The following is a 19,629-nucleotide window of genomic DNA, read 5'->3' on the forward strand; positions in this document are numbered from 1 at the left end:
ATCTCCCAGCCCAAGCTGGCTGTGGCAGCGGGAGTTCTCCCTTTTGCTGCCAGTCAGGGCACTGAATCTTCAGCTGAGTTGCTTTAGAGCGGGGCTGGGTGGGCAGCCATCTTCCAGCCCTGCTGACAGCCTCTGCCAGCCACTCTGCCCAGGACTGGGACTGGGCTGGGGCAGCCAGCCCGACCAAAACCCCCGTGGGTGGGGTAGCAGAGAGGGAGGGCGGAACCTGTGCCCCAGCCACTTTGGTGTGCAGATGAGAGGAAGGGCTTGGACTGCTCCACTCGCCCTGTTTGCCTTGGATTCATAATATTTTTGGGGCAATGCAGGCAGGGAGGATAAGGGCAGGTTTTTTCCCCAGCATGGAGTGGGTTTTTCCTTTGCATGTCATGGTCGGGCCTAGCCAGGGCTGCCCTCTTCCAGCACCAGAGGCTTCTTTTCCAACCCTAACTTTGTGCACAAGTCCCAGATGCTGGCGAGAGGGCAGTGGTCACCCTGTGTGCCCCTGATGCAGCCCCCACAGGCGCAGGGATGCTGGGGCCAGGCTCTGGGAGCAGCTGCATCCCCCTGATGAACTCCATCTGTATTCCATAGGAACACTGTCGTACAGCCCCCCGGAATGGAACGACTTTGGCTGGTACCATGGCGAGGCAGCAACGGTCTGGTCCCTGGGCATCCTGCTGCACCAGATGGTCTGCGGGGAGCACCCTTTCAGGAGGGGCCAGAACCTCAGCTGGGGCCAGCTCCCGCTGCCACAAAGGCTCTCTCAAGGTGGATCCTCTTGTCTGGGCACGGGGGGAATGCCAGTGCTGGGAGCCAGCAGCGGGGTCGTGGGCATCCCGCTCTGGCAGCTGCTGAGGAGGTGGCACATGTCCTGCTCTCCTCCAAAACAGGGAATGGATGGGAAAGTTTAGGCCCAGCTCTGAGCACATCCAGCATGGCCTGGGCACGGGAATAGTGGGGTAAAGCAGACAGGAGCCTTCTCTGGCTGACCTTCAGTTTCTGCTTTCTCTCCCCAGAGTGCAAAGACCTGATCAGGTGGTGTTTATCCGTGAACTCCTTGGACAGACCCGCATTGGAAGACCTGTTCTGTGATCCTTGGATGTGGGATATTCCTCTGCCATAGAAGAAGGGAGAGAGCCACAGGCACACTTTGATCCAGAGCCCTGGTAAGTTCCTACTCCACATATGCCTTGGCAGTCAGAAGCAAAGGAACCCAGAGCTTTTTGTGCTGCCTGTGTCACTGCACCGGGGTCATGGGATGGGAACACACAGCCCTTGGGCTGGAGCTGAGCTGCTCTGCCCAGCACTGGTGGCCGCCATCCCAGCTGGTTTTGCTTGTCCTGGTTCCCTGACAGCTGGGGCCCTGGGCAGAGCCCTGAGAGCCTGGTCTGCCCCCAGGGAAGGAGAAGGAGCCCCTGGAGAAGCTGTACCGGGTGGGGATGCTGCTGCTGCTGCTGCTGCTGCTGGAGACAGCGAGGGTGACATCAAGGATGACAAGCTCTTCCTCAGCCTGGCCACGGGAGGCTGAAGGTGATGCACTTTGATTCTGGCACCTTCTTCAAAGCCAAACTCCACAGGGAATTTGCAGATGAGTCCCACCCGGGGAAATTCTGCCAGATTTGGGCATTGCCCAGCATGGCGGGGAACCAAAGGCTCCCCCTTTGCTGGGGCAGATGCAACTCATTCTTCAGTGGCTGCCCAGCTGCTTTTGGCAGGGCTGGGGCATGGGCTGGGGTTGTTACGAAATGGGAGTGGGCTCCTGGCCCTGCCAGCAGCCCCCAGCACCTACCGTGCCCCGGGCTGGGGCTGGGGCTGGGGCAGCCAGCCTGACACAAACAAACCCCATGGTGGGAGCAGAGGTGGGGCTCCAGAACCTGTGCACAGCTGCTTTGCTGTGCAGGCAAGGAAGAGCTGGGCTGCTCCACTGCCCTTGTTTGCTTTGGGGTCACCCTGATTTTGGGGGGCAGTGCAGGGGGGAAGAGAGAAAGTTTGGGTTTCTCACAGCCATGGCTGGGTTTTTCCCTGGCATGCAGGGGTTGGGCCTCCCTCAATGCCCTGACAGAGATAAAAGTTTTTACCATTTTTCTTGTTTTCCCTTTTTGAATCTAAGCTCTTTTCAATAATGTGTTGTTTGTTATTCCAGAGGAAGCATTCGAGGTGGTCCAGTGTGGATGGGGAAGTGCTTGGGAGCAGCTTTGGCACGGATGGGCTGTGCCCTTGGAGAAGGCTGAGGCCATGGTTTGGGAGCAGCTTTTCTTGCAGCCGTGGCTGGCGTGAGGTGGGTCCCTGTGTGCTTGGCAGGGTGGGATCAGAGCTTTTGGGAGCTGGAAGCGAGCACAGGAGCATCCTGCTCTGGGCAGCTGCTGAGGGCTGGATGTGCCCTGGCTGGCTGCAGGCTGGGCACATGTGCTGCCCTCCTGCTCTGCTGCCAAAGGCAGCAGGGATGGGCAGCTCTGGGCACAGCCAGCATGGCCTGGGCACCACAGGCCTTGGCACAAGGGCACAGGAGCCCTCAGCTGACGGGCGGTTTCTGCTTTCTCTCCTTGCAGCTGGGCTCTGCGGGTGCTGAGGCTGCTCTGGGCTCTGCCAGGGCTCTGCTGGGCTCAGCCCTGGGCCCAGCTGGGCTGGCTCTGCCCTCACATTGCTCTGACAGCTTTGCATCAGACAAGCCCGTTACGAGCACAGCGCATGAGCTTTCTGCTTTGGCAGGTGAGTGAGACACTGCTGCAGGGCCCAGAGATTGCAGCTGGGGACACACATCCAACTGGCAAGGACCCAAACTCTCCACAGTCCCGGCTGAACACCTGGATCTGCACAGGGTGTTTTGTCTGTCCCATTCTTCCTTCTTGATTGGCTGAAATTGTGCAATTGCACTTTCTTCCTCCTCTAGCAGTGCCACTAGTGGGCCAAAGGCTGGCGAGTGGGCCGTGCTCCTGAGGCAGTGCAGCCTGGAGCTGGTGGATGGAGAATTGCCCTTCTGTACTTCCAAACCAGAGCAAAAAGCCGTAAGTGGGACTTTGTATTTCTAAGAAACTCCTGGCAGTTTCAAAGTGAATGTGCAGCTCATTCCCAGGCTGAGAAGGAAGGTCATCTTCTAAAGGATTTGGGCTTTGACAGAGTTTCCATTCCCAGTCCTGCTTGGAGCTGGAAGGGCACAAAGCAATTTCCTCTTGCTTCGAGCACAATTTCAAATACCAGTGTTGGGAACAAAGCCCAAAATCTTTTAAGAGGCTGCTGAGGTCAGTAAGATGGATCCATGCCATCAGCACATTTACAATGTAAAGAACTGACTTCTCTTTTGAAAAAGATCATTTACCTCTTAATGCAAAGAATGTATCTTTGCATTTATGTTTTGGTTTTTTCACTAACATTGTGTTATGTTTTTTCACTAACACTTGGATTTTATTCTTATCTTTTACAATTTACCTATTTTTTTTCTTTTTCCTTTTTTTTCCCCTCTAAATAGAAAACATGTCCTACAGAAGAAATGTCCTTTGCTCCTGGTTCCCGTGTGGAGCAGCTCCCTTCCTGCTGGCTGAGCTGCTCAGGCAGAGCCCGGCAGCTCCTGGCCCTGCAGGGCTGAGGCTTTTCCCCGTTGCTGGGCACAGACTGATGGAGCAGCACTGCTGAACATGGGCACACAGAGGGACCAGCAGCAGCTGCCTTTGGCCACCTGAGGCTCCAAGGCCCAAACTCTGAGCAGCCAGGGCTGGAAGAGACTGGCAGGATCTGATCCCTGACTCTGGGCCAGGGCTGCACAAATGACCCCACAGCAGCAGCAGCAGCAGATGGAGCTGACTTTGAGCACAGACCCTGCCCCTCTTCCCTCCCATGTGCAGCGGTGTCACAGCAGCCTGAGGCACCTGGGAGCCCCCAGTGCCAGCAGGGACTGGAGATGGCAGCCCTGGGCTCCTGGAGGCTGTGCAAGGAATGGAGCTGGGCACTCCCTGTCCATGGGGAGCTTCCAGATGGAAAAGGCTGCTGTGCCCAGGCAGCTCCAAGGGCACAGAAAGGAGGCTCTGGAGCACTGGATCTGTGCCAGTGCACAGTCCTGGGCAGCAGCCAGCGAGCCCTGGGGGAACAGAGGGCACAGCAAGAGGGACAGAAGCAGGCAAGGGCAGAGACTGGAGAGAGCCAGGCCCGGGAGCAGGAACAGCTGCTCCATTGCACTCTTGGAGAAAGCTCTTGGCTGGTTCAAAGCACTGAAAGGCGTGAAGGGCAGAGAGGAGGCCACAGCAAACAATGCTCCTGTTTGCACAGCCTCCCCTCTCCGTGTCCCAGAAGGAATTGCATGGACTGTGTTCTTCTCTCCGAGCCGTCTCGTTCAGCATGAGCAGCTCAGCACCAGGAGCTGAAGGAGCTGAAGCCTCAGGCCAAAGGAGCTGGGCAAGAGGGAACTTTTGGAGCAAAGGAATGCTGCTAAAATAGCCCCAGCTGAATGCTGTGGATAGAATCATGGAATCACAGAATCCTTTCTGTTGGAAAAGCCCTCTGAGCTCACCCAGTGCAGCCACTCACCCAGCAGTGCCAAGCCCAGCACTAAAGCACGTCCCTGAAGTGCCAAGGCCTGGACACCAGCCCTGAGTGAGGCCTGGACAGCAGGCCCTGAGCCAAAGGTGGCCTCTGGATGAACCTTCCAAGCAAAGATTGTCTTTGTATCTGCTCCCTGATGAAATATGCATGGTCATTAGCACTGAGATAGATGTAGCCACTCATTAGTAAAACGTGGATTGACCTTTGTGTATTTAGAAGCCAGACAAGGCCATGAAATCTGACATCTGGCCTTGTTTGGGGCTGAAGGATCAAAGTCAGCTCCCTTGGTTCCTCCTTGAGCCCTGGCCAGGCTTTGGGAGGGACCCAAGAGGAGGATGAAAGCAGATGTTGCCACACTAGCAGTGCTGTCAGTTTGTTCATTCAGCACTGTCAGAGCTGGGCCCTCTCCCAGTGGGGTTGGAGCCTCTCCTGGGGCTGGAGGCACCTGCAGGAATTTCCAGTGCCAGGAGTGGCTCTGCAGCCCTTGGCTGTGACAGCTTCCCCAGCTGCTGTGTGGGTCTGGGGGTTGGTAAAGGCTGAGGGTAAATGCTGCTGGATCTTTGTTCATCTCTGAAGGCAATCTTTGGTGGGGATGGTTGGGTGCATTGCTGAGCTGCTCCTTTTGTGATTCTTTGCTGCTCTGAGCTGCAGGAAATGACACTGATTCCTTCAGTTGGAGTCTGTGTCTTTGGTGCTGACTTTGGCCACTGGTAAAACAAAATTGGCTCAGTCTGGCCAGATCCCAATAAAATGTCACTTGTTCAGTGTCAGTGTGAGGAATCAGTCCCATTGGGAAGCCCTTCCCTGGAGTTCCCTGGCTCTGGAGTGGGCTGAGGTTGGATCCCTGTGTGGGCAGTGGGGCAGTTGGGTAAAAGAAGCTGCACCCCTGGATGGCTTCAAATGCATCCAAAAATTGCACATGGAAAAGGAAAGAGTACATAGGAAACAGCACCATCAGAAGAAACAATTATGATTGGAATGCTCCCACATGGAGCAAGAGAAGAAGGTTTTAGTCTTGAGCTCAGATGCATTTGTGCAAGTGAAATATCTATATACATAATAATTATATATGTATTTATAGTATAATAAGACTTCAATATACCTATTTATATATATTTATTTATGTCTGTATCTATCTATATTTCTATATCACTATCTATGTATAAAATTATATAATAATGTGAAATAGTGCTGACAATACTAATTTGGTAGCTTTGGCTGCTCAGGGATGTAACACTAAATACCCTACAGAACAGGATTGGCCAGGACCCTAATGTCAGTGGTCAACTTTGTGAGATTGTATACAATGAAAAAGGGAGAAAGGGAGGAAATTGGCTATTTTTGCAGGGTTTGATGATACTGTGATGCAGAGTGCTTTGTCTGTTCCTGTGAAAAATACAGTGATTTTGCCTGCAGGGTTTTTCATGTACCAGATTATGCACAAGCTGCAGGATTGGTTGCACGGGTGAAGGGGTTGTTAAAAGAGCAGTTGGAAAAATGGGGAGATGGGAACCTTTGTCCATGGAGAACCCATCTCCCAGATGTGCTCCATGTCCTTCACAATGGCCCACTGGGGAAATGGAAACCCCCTGGCTGTGCACGGCTGCCCCCAATTTGCAAATCCAGCCATGGGCAGTGAGACTTGGGCTGCCTGGGTAATTGTTCTGGCTGTGATGGCCCCTGGCAGGGCCAGCCCAGAGGCTGCAGGGCTGGGTCTTCATGCATTGGAATTCATTATGATAAATTCAAAGCAAATGAGAGCTGTCAATCCTGAAACAGGAATTCAGATTCCTTCAGGACACTTTGATTTGGTAACTGCTCCCTTGGAGCTTGGCCTTGCAAAGTGTTCCTGTCATGGCAGGAGGAAATGATGCAGAATATCAAGGAGAAATTACAGTTATTCTGTAAACAATAACAAACAAGATTGGATTGTCAACCCCATGACAGGGTAGCACAATTACTGATTTTGCAATTTTAAGAACGATTGTGAAAACAGGAGATCCACCTCCAGTCACCACCATTTGTGGAGATAAAGGGTTTGGGTGCAGCAGCCCTAATAATGGAGCCAGACTGTGGGTCCGGAGGCCAAAAGGCCCTCCCGAGGCAGCTGAAGGAGCAGCTCCTGGGAAAGACAACTCTGAGTCCTGAACCCTGGGCAGGAACAATGGGAATGTGTCCCTGCAGCCAAGGATTCTGTGTGAGAACAAGGAGATCTGCCAGGATATTGTTTTGCACATCCTGCCAGACCAGATCTCCCTGTTTGCCCCAAGGGCCCCTTTGGAACATGCTCTGATCCACGGGGCTCCATGTGAAGGCTGCTGTGACACTGAGGGACTTGCACTGGAATTCCATCCAGGAGCCTGGGTGCCCCTCAGGGACTGGGACCCGGCCCCTTCCAGCCAGAGGGGAAAGGGCCCCCCAAGCCTTGTTAGCCACAGACAGCATGGTAAAGCTGAACAGCAAAGGGCCTGGGGGCATTATTCTGGAATTAAAAAGGTGCCAGCTCCATGGACAACAGAATTCTTGTTCCTAACTCGAATGAGATTGAAAAAATAAGAATGAAGAACAGTGTCACTAAAGTACTACTGATGTCTGTAAGGTGTACCTTGATAGTCAGCCAGAATCTTTGTCTGCCACAAACAGCTCTAGTGTTTCACCAAGGGATTGGTCATCAAAATGTAATGATGGGTTATGATGGATTGCTGAGCTTCTTTTGTAATTCTTTGCCAATGATGATGTGCTTTGCTGAGCTTATCCTTTTGTAAATGTCTGCAGCTGTGCATGATATAAATGACACAATTCCTTCAGTTGGTGTCTGTGTCTTTGGTACTGACCCTGTCCACTGGTGACCCTGTCCCCCTCTTGCCTATGTGTTACCTGGGAAGGCAAAAGCCCTCCCTCCAAAATTCCCCCCTTCCTCCCTGTTCCCCCCTTCATACCCTGAGCATGATGTGCTCTGGTCTGGGGTATGCCCGGGGTCAGTTGGGGTCCCCTGTCCTGGCTGTGTCCCTGCCCAGCTCCCCCGCAGCCCCAGCCCCTCCCCAGCGTGGCTGGACGAGGGGCAGGACAGGCCTTGGCTGTGCTGCAGCTCAGCAAGAACAAAACCATCTCTGCGTGCTCAGCCCTGTGCCCAGCACCTGGCCCAGCAGTGTCTCAGTGCCAGGGGCTGTGCCCTCAGTCCCTGCCAGGGGTTTCCATGGCAACTGCCAGGCCAGGTGACCCAGGTGTCCCCCCAGTGCCGGTTGCCATGGAAACAGTGCCCAGCCCTGCCCCTTTCTGTCTGGCTGACCTGGCCTTTGGCCCTGGCAGTGCCGGTGGCTGCTGGTTCCTGGTGCCAGAGCGGCCAGCGCGGCACAGGGCAGGTGGCCATGGCACAGCCCCCAGCAAGGGATCCCCTCTGGCTCTGGGCTCTGACAGCATTCCTGAGCAAGGGCCCAGGGCAGCTTTCCATGGCCACCAACCATCACAACGGGGCCGGGCATTGGTTGCCATGGCACCAAACCAAGGACCGGGTCCCCATGGCCGTTGCTATGGCACCTGGTGGCACCAACGAGTGTCACTGCAATTGTACCTGGAACAGCCCTGGCACCGCTTTGTCCTCAGGGTTGCCATGGCAGCTGAGGGCAGCAACAGCTCTGCAGGCAAATGGCCATGGAACCTGGCTGCAGAAATGGCTCCTTGGGCTGGTTTCCAAGGAAACCTGAACTGATGGGGGTTGCCATGGCACCCAGACACGGCACTGGGGTCCCTGAAGTGTCCATGGAACAGTCCCTTGCAATGGCACCACTGCATGTTGGGATGATGATGCACCCTCACAGCTGGCCCGGGACAGGTCTGGAGTGCTCTGGGTGGCACCTTGGGCTTGGCACACACTTGAAAAGGATGTCTGTTTGCAGTGGGGAAACTCAGGAGTTTTAGATTGCTTCAAAAACAAATGAAGGAAAATCCCTCTTTGGCTGTGTGCAGCCAGTTCTTCAAGAAAAGCAGGTCCCAGGGGAGTGAGGAGAGAGACCATGGGCTTGGGGAATATGGAGCAAGGTTGTCCACACTGGCTCAGAGCTCAAGGCACCACTTCTCTGAGCAGGCAAGACCTCCTTAGGAGAGTCCCTGCATCAATATCAGTCACTGAATGCTGCAATCACCTCTTGTGTAATAAGAACAGCAATAAAAGACACCCTTTTAAATAGGACTACATATTTCCTGGAAGCTCTTTGAACTATTTCTCCACAACTGTCAAAGGAAAACCTCCTAATGAACTACACTGGAGCAGAGGGAAATCAAGGCAGAGCCAGGGTTTGTCAGGACAGGCTTGATCCTCATGAGCCTCACTGTGCATTTGGAGTGAGCCCTTGAACCTCAGGGCCTGGGAGGAGATTGCACAAACCTTGCCAGGAGTCAAAGGCAGAGGAAACACCCAAAGTGTCTCCAGGCATTCATGGCTCCCTCTGAGGTCCCTCTCCAACACAGGCTCCTCATGGACCCCTTGGAGGAGAGAATTGGTGGCCAGGATGGCACAGAAACCTCTCAGACACTCAGTGTGGGAAGGAAAATCCAAAGTACCTTCAACACCTTGAGTGTCTCAAAGCATTAATTGAGGCCCCTGGGATGTGGGCTAGGGGAGGATGCTGAGGGCAGGACAAGGGGCTGACAGTGCCCAGCCTGGCTGGTGCTGTGCCAGGAGGCCCCAGGGCCTCAGGACAAGGTGTCTCCTCACAGCCCTTGGTGGCACAGACCCTGCTGTGCCCCAGGGCACCAAGACTTGGCTTCTCTTTGTCCTCAGCTGCCATCAGTGCCTCCAATTCTCTGCTCTGCCTGGGGCCTGGGGACACTTTCTCAGTTGTGTCCCTGACAGGGATCTCTTCAAAGTACAAGAAACTTCAGTGTTTCAATGGAACTGAGTTCTTGAGGGTTCTTGAGGGTTCTGTGACACCACAGAGCTGGTGGTGACATCACAGAGCTGGCTGTGATATCACAGAGCAGGGTGTGAGGCCATAGAGCAGAGTCTGCCATCATAGAGGGTGGCTCTGAGGCATCAGAGAGTGGGTTGTGACATCACCTGGTGGCTGTGTAACATCATAGAGGAGGCTATGACATCACAGAACAGATTGTGACATCACAGGGTGACTTTGTGACATCAGTCTTCTGTGATGTCACAGCATCAACTCTATGTCACGGAAATTACAGGGAGACATAGAGTTGGCCCTGTGACATCCCAGGGGCAGTGTGACATCACAGAGGCAGCTGTGTGACATCACAGGGGTTGTGTGAGGGCACTGGGGAGGTCACTCTGCCCCAGCCCCCTCACAGTTCCCCCCAGAGCAGTCCAACCCTGCTCGTGCACAGCAGGGTCCCCTGTCCCCCCGGGTCCCCCCGGCCCCGCAGCCTCCCCCAGAGGATGTTCCACGAGATCGACCCCAGAGCCTGACACGGGGATGGGGGGATGGGGCCCTGGGGGTGGCACAGGGGGACAGGGACCCCCCGGCAGCGTCCCTGTGTCCCCCAGGGCCAGAGCCTGGGCCAGGGCTCCTTCACCCTGCTACCAACGAGGGCTTGGGAGCGCTGAAAGAATCCCCGGCAAGGGATCAACCAAAAACAGATTTAATATTAAGGGACTGCAGCACAAAGTTCCTTGGCAAGAGCCACTCTGCTCCTGACTGGACACTTCAGGCACACCAGGGAAACAAAGCAACAACAAAACCAAACCAAATCCAGGCAATCGAACCAGAAATGAACTGAGAAATGTCCCTCTGTGTGTGTGTGTGTGACACAAGTGAGGGTAAGGATAAAAGGAATATGGCCTAAAGGCTTAACAGGCCTCACACTTAACAGGACTTAAATTACACCTTAAATGTGACCAATACCTTAAACATCAAAGTTTAGCAAAACAACAGTACTTAACACTTTTTAACCTTACTTATAACCTATGACTTAGCAATTTAACAGAGGAATAACACTTAACAATATTTAATTTAACCAATAACTTAAATAAAATGTAACAATTTAGCAAAAGAACAACTCTTAGCAGCATTTAATTTAGCTTAGACCTTGTGACTAAACCTTACTTACTGATATCTGGATATCTGACTGACTCAGCTATCCAAGGCACTCAAGCCCCTCAGAGAGCAGCATTTCTGCCACATTTCCCCAGCACAGGCAGTCCTGTGTGCACACAGACACAAGGAGTCAGTGCAAGGCACCTGTGAGAAATTCCCCTGAGTGCAGGCAATGCTCCCTAAGGGTCCTTTGGCATCTCCCCAGCAAAGGGCAAAGGGCTGAGCCTGGAGGAGTGGGGGGATCTATTACCGCGTCCTGTGTCGGTCGCTGCTGGCTGGTGATAGAGAGACGGTGAATCTTGTATCTTGATCAGAAGGCTTGATTTATTAAGATATTATATAATACATTATAGTTATACTAAATAGACTATAAAGAGAGGTTTGCAGAGCAGCTAGCTAAGCTAAGAAGAGATAGAAAAGAACCCACAACAAAGTTGTGGCCAAGGACTCAGTCCCCTGGCTTGAACTGGTGATTGGCTCTTAATTATAAACATAGAAAATGAGCCAATCAAGGTGAATCCTATTGCATTCCACAGCAGCTGATAATAATTGTTTACCTTCTCTTCGGGGGCCTCTGGCTCCCGAAGACACAGAAATGTGAAAAAAAGGATTTCTGTGGAGAAATGTCTGCGACATCTCACCTTTCTAAATTGTATAAAAATAAAAGAAAAATGCTGATGTGGAATGAACAGGAAATTCCTTCACCTATAAAATATAGAATACTAACAATTCACTAAAACAATCCTACAATATAAGAAAATTGCAAGAAACAATGCAAAGAGAATTCAAGTCCATGCAGCTGAGTTTCAGGAACAGTCCAAGAGCCGAAGTTGGTTCCCTTGGAATATCTGAGAGTCCTTAGAGTCCTTTTTGTCCTGAAACAGCTTGCTGCAAAAGGAATCCCATCAATAGGTATCAAAAAACCATTTACAGTCATAACACAATTTTAAACAATATGTACAATTTTGAAATGTCCTTTCTGCTGGCCTTTCAGTGCTTCAGCGCTTCAGAGCTGCTGCCCAGTATTTTCAATCTTTTTTATTTATTTTTTAAATTTTTTTTTTTTTTTTTTTTTTTTTGATCGAAAAGCAAAAGAGCAGCAGTGGAGCAGAGCAATGCCAGAGAAGGAAAGGCCCTGGGGGCCCTGGCCCATACTGGACCAGGAACCCCAAAACTGGCTCACACAGGGGGACCCGGACCGGTAGGACAAACCAGAATCCCCAAAAACGTCAAGAGGCCTCGCAGTGGGCCCGGCCCAGGAATTTCCTGAGCCCAGCATCCCAGGCCAAACCCATGAGGAAGGCTCTGCATTTCCGCAGGCCTGAACCTTGCTGCTAGCACAATGGCAGCACGGGTAGTGAGACGCTTCCTTTCCCCTAAACCACTGAGGCATGCCAGCAGCAGGGAAATAGAAGCTGCCCCGAGAATCTTCATCTCGGGTCTGGGAATGTTTGTTTCCCACAGCATCACGGCACCACCCCCACTGGGCTGGGGACCAAAGGCAAAACTTTCGGGAGCCCCCTCCCCCTCGCCGCTAGGGCACAAGAGGGGCGGCGGCCTCCATGGGACAATCCCCGAAAAACCACCCCCCAAACCGCCGAGCTTGAAAGCCGGCAGCCGGACTGCCGCAAGAGTCAGGTGGCGGGCAGCCCCTGCTCCACTGAAGGAGAGACCAGCCTCCAGGGCGGCTGCTGGGACGTCCGGTGGAAGCAGCGGGGACGGAGCCGGAACCGGGGAGGGAGCCGGAACCGGGGGGGGAACCGCGCTGAGCGTGGGATCAGCCGCGGGCTGCTTCGAGGGTCCCGCAGGTTCAACTCCGTTTTCTGCTGCTGACTCTGGGGTCCTCTGCGGAGGCGCAGTCGCAGTCGCCGTCGCAGTGCAAACCGGCAGCAGCGGAGCTGGGAGAGACAGCGGAGCGTCGCCGTTGCTTAGCAACAGGTCAATCGAAGGAAGTGCTGTCTCTTCGGCCTTCTCCGACACAGGCTCTGGCGGGGGCAGGGAGGCCGGTGAAACCGCGGGCGGGACCTCCTGGAGAGGCGGAGACGGGATCTCCTGGAGTGACGGCTCTAGCAGGGCCGTGGAGGAAACCTCGGAGACCGGTGCCGCCCCCGTTTCTGAAGGCGGAGTCTGAGAGGCCGGCGCTGGCTTGAGCGGCCACTCCCATCCCCCCGGAGAGAGAGAAGGGGGGGAAGGAGAACACTCCATCTGAGCATGCTCCGGAGCAAGAGTAAAAAAAACTTCTTCGCGCTGCGGAGTTTCGCCCCCCCCCGCCGTGAAGCAGGGGGGGGCTGGGAAGAAAAATGTCCTCCCCCACCGGGTCTTCTGCCAAAGGTGGTGGGAATGGAGCCTGGCCATAACAGTTAGAAATCCATTGAAAACAAGCTGCTCTGCGTTTCAAGACAGGGAAAAGCTTTATAAATGCTGGGTAGATAGAAGGCAGGACACGTCCCTCAATGTACACGCACTGGATAATGGAGTCCATGCACTCCCAGACAAAAACATCCAAAGCATACAGAATATCAGCAAAGAACCCAAAAAGCTTTGCCCATCTAAAGAACCCATAGATATCTGTTTTTGACAAAAAGCAACCATCTTCTCTGCACCAGTATTTCCAGAGGGCTATGAGTTTTTCCTCTGATGGAGAGAATTGAATCTCTTCTGGCAAGGCATGTGTTTGCCATACGAACAGCCACAAGCTACGAAGGGCTGGTTCATCAGGGATAGAAAAGTGAACAGTACCTTTTGAAAGAGTCCAGCTTGCTCTGGCCAGCTCCACAGGTCTGCTGCTCTTTTCCATCATCTTTCCTGATGATTTTCCAGAAGAAAGATTCTCTTGTGGTCAGCCTTGGCTGTGAACTCTGTCCAAATCAGGATCTTCGGTTCTTCAGCTCCTGGCTTGAATCCACTTTCTGAGGTCACTTCAAAGCAACCCTCAAATGCTACACATACAGGATTTTTACCCAGTGCAGCAATTTTTCTCCTCTGGTCTTATCAGATTAATTTTTGCTCTGACACATCGGGTCACCAGATATTACCGCGTCCTGTGTCGGTCGCTGCTGGCTGGTGATAGAGAGACGGTGAATCTTGTATCTTGATCAGAAGGCTTGATTTAATAAGATATTATATAATACATTATAGTTATACTAAATAGACTATAAAGAGAGGTTTGCAGAGCAGCTAGCTAAGCTAAGAAGAGATAGAAAAGAACCCACAACAAAGTTGTGGCCAAGGACTCAGTCCCCTGGCTTGAACTGGTGATTGGCTCTTAATTATAAACATAGAAAATGAGCCAATCAAGGTGAATCCTATTGCATTCCACAGCAGCTGATAATAATTGTTTACCTTCTCTTCGGGGGCCTCTGGCTCCCGAAGACACAGAAATGTGAAAAAAAGGATTTCTGTGGAGAAATGTCTGCGACAGGGATCGGCCCAGGCTCCGTTGTTGTTGGGGATCCCCAAGTGCAGCAAATGGGAGAGTTCCCGGCTGGGAGAGGCCCCACTCAGAGGGAGTCGCTGGCCCAGGAGAGCTCCAAGGGCTCCTTTTGGAGCGCTGTTTGCAGGGCCCCAAGAGAGGGGCTTCAGTCCCAGCAATGGTTCATCCTGGCTGCACTTGGCATCAACAACTTTCTTTGACAGGGTGAGAACAGGGATCTTGTGTCACCGAGGGAACACAAACAGTTCCCAGGGCTGCTCCTAAAGGAACCAGGAGCTGGTTGGGCATCAGCAGTGACTGGGGCAGACAGTGTTTGTGATGAGCTGCAGAGGAGCTGAGCCCAGGGGCTGTTGGCCAAGGCCCAGGCCCAAGGAGCATTTCTCAGCTGGCAGGGCGGCCTGAGAAGGGGAGGGGGGAAGGCAGGGGCCATGGTACCAAGGGACCATTGTGACACTGTGGGGCCTCATGGAATCATGGAGAGCACTGTGACATTGCTGGGCCTCATGGAACCAAGGGGAGTGTACTGACACTGTGTAGCTCCATGGAGTGTAGAGATCATTGTGACACTGTGTGATCCCATCAAACCAAGGGTCCATTGTGACACCAAGGGGCCTCATGGCACCATGGAGACCATTGTGACACTTTGGGGTGTCATGGGACCAAGGGGCCATTGTGACACTGCGAGACTCCATGGAGCCAAAGGTCCATTATGACATTGCAGGGCCTCATGAAACCATGGGGAGACCATTAGGACACTTCACAGCCTCATGGAACCAGAGAGCCGTTGTGACACTGAGGGGACTCATGGAATCATGGAGACCATTGTGATACTGCAGGGCCTTATGAAACCTAGGGACGATTGTGACACTGCTGCACCCCTTGGAAACAAGTCACCATTATGGCACTGTGGGGCCCCATAAAAGCAAGGGAACACAGAACAGCTCTGGCTGGTTTGGCCTCCCAGGGACCATCTGACTGGTCCAACTGACCTTGGCATGTTGAGGGTCTCTTCTCTTCTGCTGCTGAAACACTGGGGCTCCATGTTTTCCTTCCTATAGAAATGATCTCTCCTCCTCCAAGCACCCATGACCAGAATTGGGATTTCACCTCCAAATTTCCTTATATCCAGTGATTGTTCCAATAGGAATATTGCCAGGAGAAGTCTGTCTTGCAGTCGTTTCACAAGGCTCACTTCCCATCTCTCCTCAAACCACCGGGGAAGGCTCCATGCTTTCCTTCCCATGGAAAAGAACTGTCCTGCTTCTCCAGGTGCCTATGGTCAAGATTTGGCTTCCACCTCCAAAATTCCCATAATCCAAAGACTGCTCCGAGACAAAATCTGCCATTCCTGACAAGTCTGGCTGGCCTTGGCTGAGTCAGTCTCTCATCTGCTTTTCAAACATTAGGCTCTGTGCTTTCCTTCCTATGGAAAAGAACTGTCCTGCACCTCTAGGCACCCATGGCCAGAATTGGGATTTCACCTCCAACATTCCCTATTCTGATAGACTGGAGGAGATTGTTGGCTTGAAAAATTTCATGTGTAGGGGAGGAAGGGGCAGGTCCAGCCTTGCCCTGCCCTGGAACCCCAATCCCCCCAGAGCCTCTATGCCAGCCCAGCAGTGGCTGCCAGTCCCTGGCACAGCACAGGCAATGCTCCACAGCCACCTCTGCAGCCCCAGCCCAGCTCCTGAGGGACCAAATGAGCCCAAGTCCCACTGGGGGGAAGGGCCCAGGAAGACCAAGGGGAATTGAAGGCTGACCACAAGGCAAGCACACATCTTGGCCCAACCTCCTCTTGGAATTTCCATCTTACCAGTGCTGGAATCCAGGAGCTGGTACCTGTGTATGTGCTACTCTGGATGTTTTTTGCCTTTCTCTCTCTCTGTCTTCTTCTGTTTCTGTGCTCCTGCAAATGTTGAGTAACTTAAAATTGAACAGGCTTAGAGTTTGTGAAGTTGAATGGGCCAAGTCAATGCTTTCAGAAGTGTTTTTTGTTGACTGATTATCTGTCGTAGTTTGACATGAGAAAAATTTTAAAAAGTAATACAAAACTTTTGTGTAACTGACAATCTGTTAAACCACTGAGACACTGAACACGCCTCTGTTCAAAACAAATGTTAAAGACAAAAAATCCCAGGAACCTCATCTTTCTTTTCCAGTCAACAAAGAAGCAGCAAGCCCTGGCCCCAGCCCCCATCTCAACCAAACCAAACCGAACCAAACCGAACCAAACCAAGTAACCCTGCTGTGGGCTGAGCACCTTCCCCCCTCCCCAGGCTGCCCCCCTCCATTGGCCCCATTCTGACCAAACCAAACCCCAACAACTACCAAACAGGAAAACAAAAGAGGCTACAAAACCCAACCAGAACAAAGCCAGTCATACAACATTAAAATCTTACTATCAAGTCCCCTCCCCCCAACACAACTAACACCAAAACCACTACAACCTACAACCCATACAAAATAACCCTACAACTAAAAACCACAAAAAACCAAAAAAAGCAGCCAGAAAACCAGTCCTAATACAATCCAATCCCAACTTCCACTGCAAGTTACCATCAGATCAGGTGTAAACGCTTTCAAAACTTCAATCCTTTCTCAAGTAAAAGAAAAAAAACAAAATACAAACATTTAAAAGAAACCATTACACCATCAAAGTCAGCAAAGAACAAATTAAATACCCAATCAAAAAGAAGAAAAAACACCTTAATCTTAAAACTAAAATCCTCTTATAAACTATAATCAAAAAACTCCTTTATTTTGTAACACATAAAACTTAAAAAAATTATTCCAAATAATATCAAACAAAAACCTTCATATTAAAGTCAATGAATGATAAAATAACTGTGATTTCATAAAAAGTTCGGGCTGAAAAAAAAGTAATCCAGTACCCCCAAGAGAAGATCACTATTCCCAGAGATAAAAATAATTTAATAAGGAAATAATAAAAACTTTTACCTTTGAAGAATTCATCTTTAAAACAATACCCCATAAGTTTACATGGCCCATCAACAAGCTGTAAAAAAGCTTGTAGCAATAAAAACAACTACACTATAACAAAGTTATTCAGAAAACTGTTATCCATGACAAAAATAAGAAAAACAAAAAAAATCTATTTTTTCCTCTTGTAAAAAAATCTCCATAACCTTAACAAGCTGAAAAAAGACTATTCTAGAAATAGCAAACTAACTAGAAATTTGAAGTTTTGTTTCTTTACATTGTCAGTAAAAAGAAAAAGTTGTAAAGAAAAAAAAGGACTCTACAATGTTTATTTTAATACTTACCACTTTTTTTCTTTTAGTTACTTTTAATAAAATTTTCTTTATACCCTTTTAAAATTTTAGACCTACTTTACTGTTCTCCTAATCCTATCTCTCAACAAAATAAATTCATAAATTATTAACTGACACTAAAATCCACGCTCATAAATATATTAATTAAAAAATGTCAAAATTAGAAAAATCCTAAATTAAAAAACCAAAACCCCTACAATGCCATATTAAACATCTTGCCAAAGTTTCTCTGACTTTCTAAAGATGTCAAAAATGACTGTTTGATTGTTTTGAGCTCCTGAGAATCTCTTGGTGGTATTTCTCCAGTACATCCAACTCAGAGTACACAAATAATTGTAATTCCTTTTAAATGTCTCCTTGAGAGAGTTGTTCGGGGGATGGGAGTCAGGGCTGGTCTCTCCTGCTTGGCACAGCCCAGGCAGGGCTTTCCCAGCCACATTCCACACTCCATTTCCCAGCTGGAGCCGCTGCTGCCTCTGAGTTGTGCTGCCCCAGCCCCAGGGACGCTCTCCTTGTCTGCCCATTCCCCCACGGTCTCTGGGCAGGGATGGCCTCAGTGGGGGCTGCTGACATCCTCAGCAACTTGGAGGCTGCTGCTGAATTTTCCTGCTCCAGAGGCTTGTTCAGCCTTCAGCTCTTCAGTGCAGGAATTCAGTCTCCCAGGGCTCATTAACATTCAGAATGCCTTAACAAGCCAAGCCTCTGGGAATAATTTAGGTGTTCAAATAATTTGTGGTTAATCAGGCAGATTTCAACAGTGTATTCAAACTGATTAGATTCTATTTAAAAAGACAGTGTGAAAAGATATTTTAGGTCTTGTTTCATTTTTCCCCTGTTCATAAATTAATATGTGCAATTTCCAGTTGACACTGAATCCAGGTACCTCCTCATGCAGTTTGAATAGAGATGAAAATCAATACCCTTCATGGCTGACAATGGAGAAGGGAAGGGAAAAGGAATCTTGTGATTTCAATGGGGACCAATAGAGGAATCTTTGGTGCATGTCTTTGCCCTTGATGACATGCCATGCCTTTTGATGGCTTTGACTTTGGGAATGATTTTTTTCTTTTTTTTGTTGTTTCATGAACTGTCCATGCCATGTCCCTCATATCTTCCCCCCTAAGTTGTGTCTTCCTCCTTGACTTTTCCCCCTGCTTTTGCCACATCTGTGAGCTTAGTTTTGGCATGTTTTGCTCCTTTGCAATGCCCCTGATATAATCCCGGGCCATTTTCTTTGAGTCACTCATTTTCCCAAAATTTTCTTTTTTTCTCCTCCAATTGCAATTCCTTTGGTGGTATCTCTATTCCAGCGTGTTTGTAAGTCCTTCTTTTCTGTTTTGACCTTGCTGGGACCAGCCTTTTTTGCCTTATTCCCCAGTGACCTGGCAGAAGGGACGGAGTGTTCCCTCAGCATTTGCTGATGGGACAGAACTGGGAGCTGGGGCTGAGGCATCACAAGCCTCTGCTGCCCTTCAATGAGACCTGGACAGGCTTGAGAGTTGAGCAGAGAAGGACTTATGAAGTGTCATTGGGAAAAGCCTCTAGAAGAGCTTCAGGCTTTGTAATTACCAGGCAACAGAAGTGTTTTAGTATAGTGGAGTCTATAACGTTTTCTTTTAATGTCCACTCAGGAAAACCACTGCTTCTCTGTATGTTCTTTTTATGTACATCAAGAAAGCCTTTGAGAGAAACATGAAAGAATTCAAAAACTTCCCCTGATATTATTTGAATTTTCACGATTTTCTGGAATGCTGGGAGAAGTGTAAGGATGCTAGAAGCAAAGTGAAAGCAAATCAATAAATTTTTAAAGAATCAGAACTATTTCTAGTTTGTTCCTTGAAGAAGTTGTCAAACAAAGTCACTTTTGCAATCCTTTGAAAGATCTTATAGGAAAAATCATTGGCCAAAAGTGCTGCTCTGTGTTTCTGAACAGCAACATGCATTTTGTGTTGATGCAAGGTTTGTACCAAGGTTTGGGGTTTTTGTGTGTGTGTGCTTTGAATGCGAGTCTTTGCAGGACTATTAATAATTAGACCATGTACTGAAGAGAACATGTTACTGTGTTGTGCTGTTCAGTGCTGAAGAGGGTTGAGACAGAGCAGGTAGCTCTGTGTCTGTGTGTGACTTGCATGAGCAGCACGGGAGCAGTGCCCAGGGCCTGGAGAAGCAAACGGGTTCCCGGTGCTGAGGACAAGGTGTCCAGAGCTCGGGATTGTCTGGCCAAGCTCTTCTGGCTCCTTGTGCTTCGAGCCCTGGCCGGGAGCCCTGCAGAGCCCCAGGTGCAGCTTCCTAACTTCCCCCCTCTTCCTCTGCCTCC

General features: G+C 50.4%; 1 protein-coding gene across 1 annotated transcript in view; it reads left to right on the plus strand.

Annotated features, from left to right (window-relative positions):
* Window positions 1–1,123, plus strand: part of LOC131560169 (uncharacterized) — a 47,307-nt gene extending 46,184 nt beyond the window's left edge. Inside the window, exons 10-11 of the mRNA XM_058808832.1 lie at window positions 592–768; window positions 1,017–1,123. Coding sequence (XP_058664815.1) covers window positions 592–768; window positions 1,017–1,123 — 284 coding nt within the window. The remainder of the gene's footprint in view (window positions 1–591; window positions 769–1,016) is intronic.
* Window positions 1,124–19,629: the final 18,506 nt, after the last annotated feature.

This window comes from Ammospiza caudacuta, chromosome 7 (assembly GCF_027887145.1).
Source record: "Ammospiza caudacuta isolate bAmmCau1 chromosome 7, bAmmCau1.pri, whole genome shotgun sequence".
Classification (NCBI taxonomy): Eukaryota; Metazoa; Chordata; class Aves; order Passeriformes; family Passerellidae; genus Ammospiza; species Ammospiza caudacuta.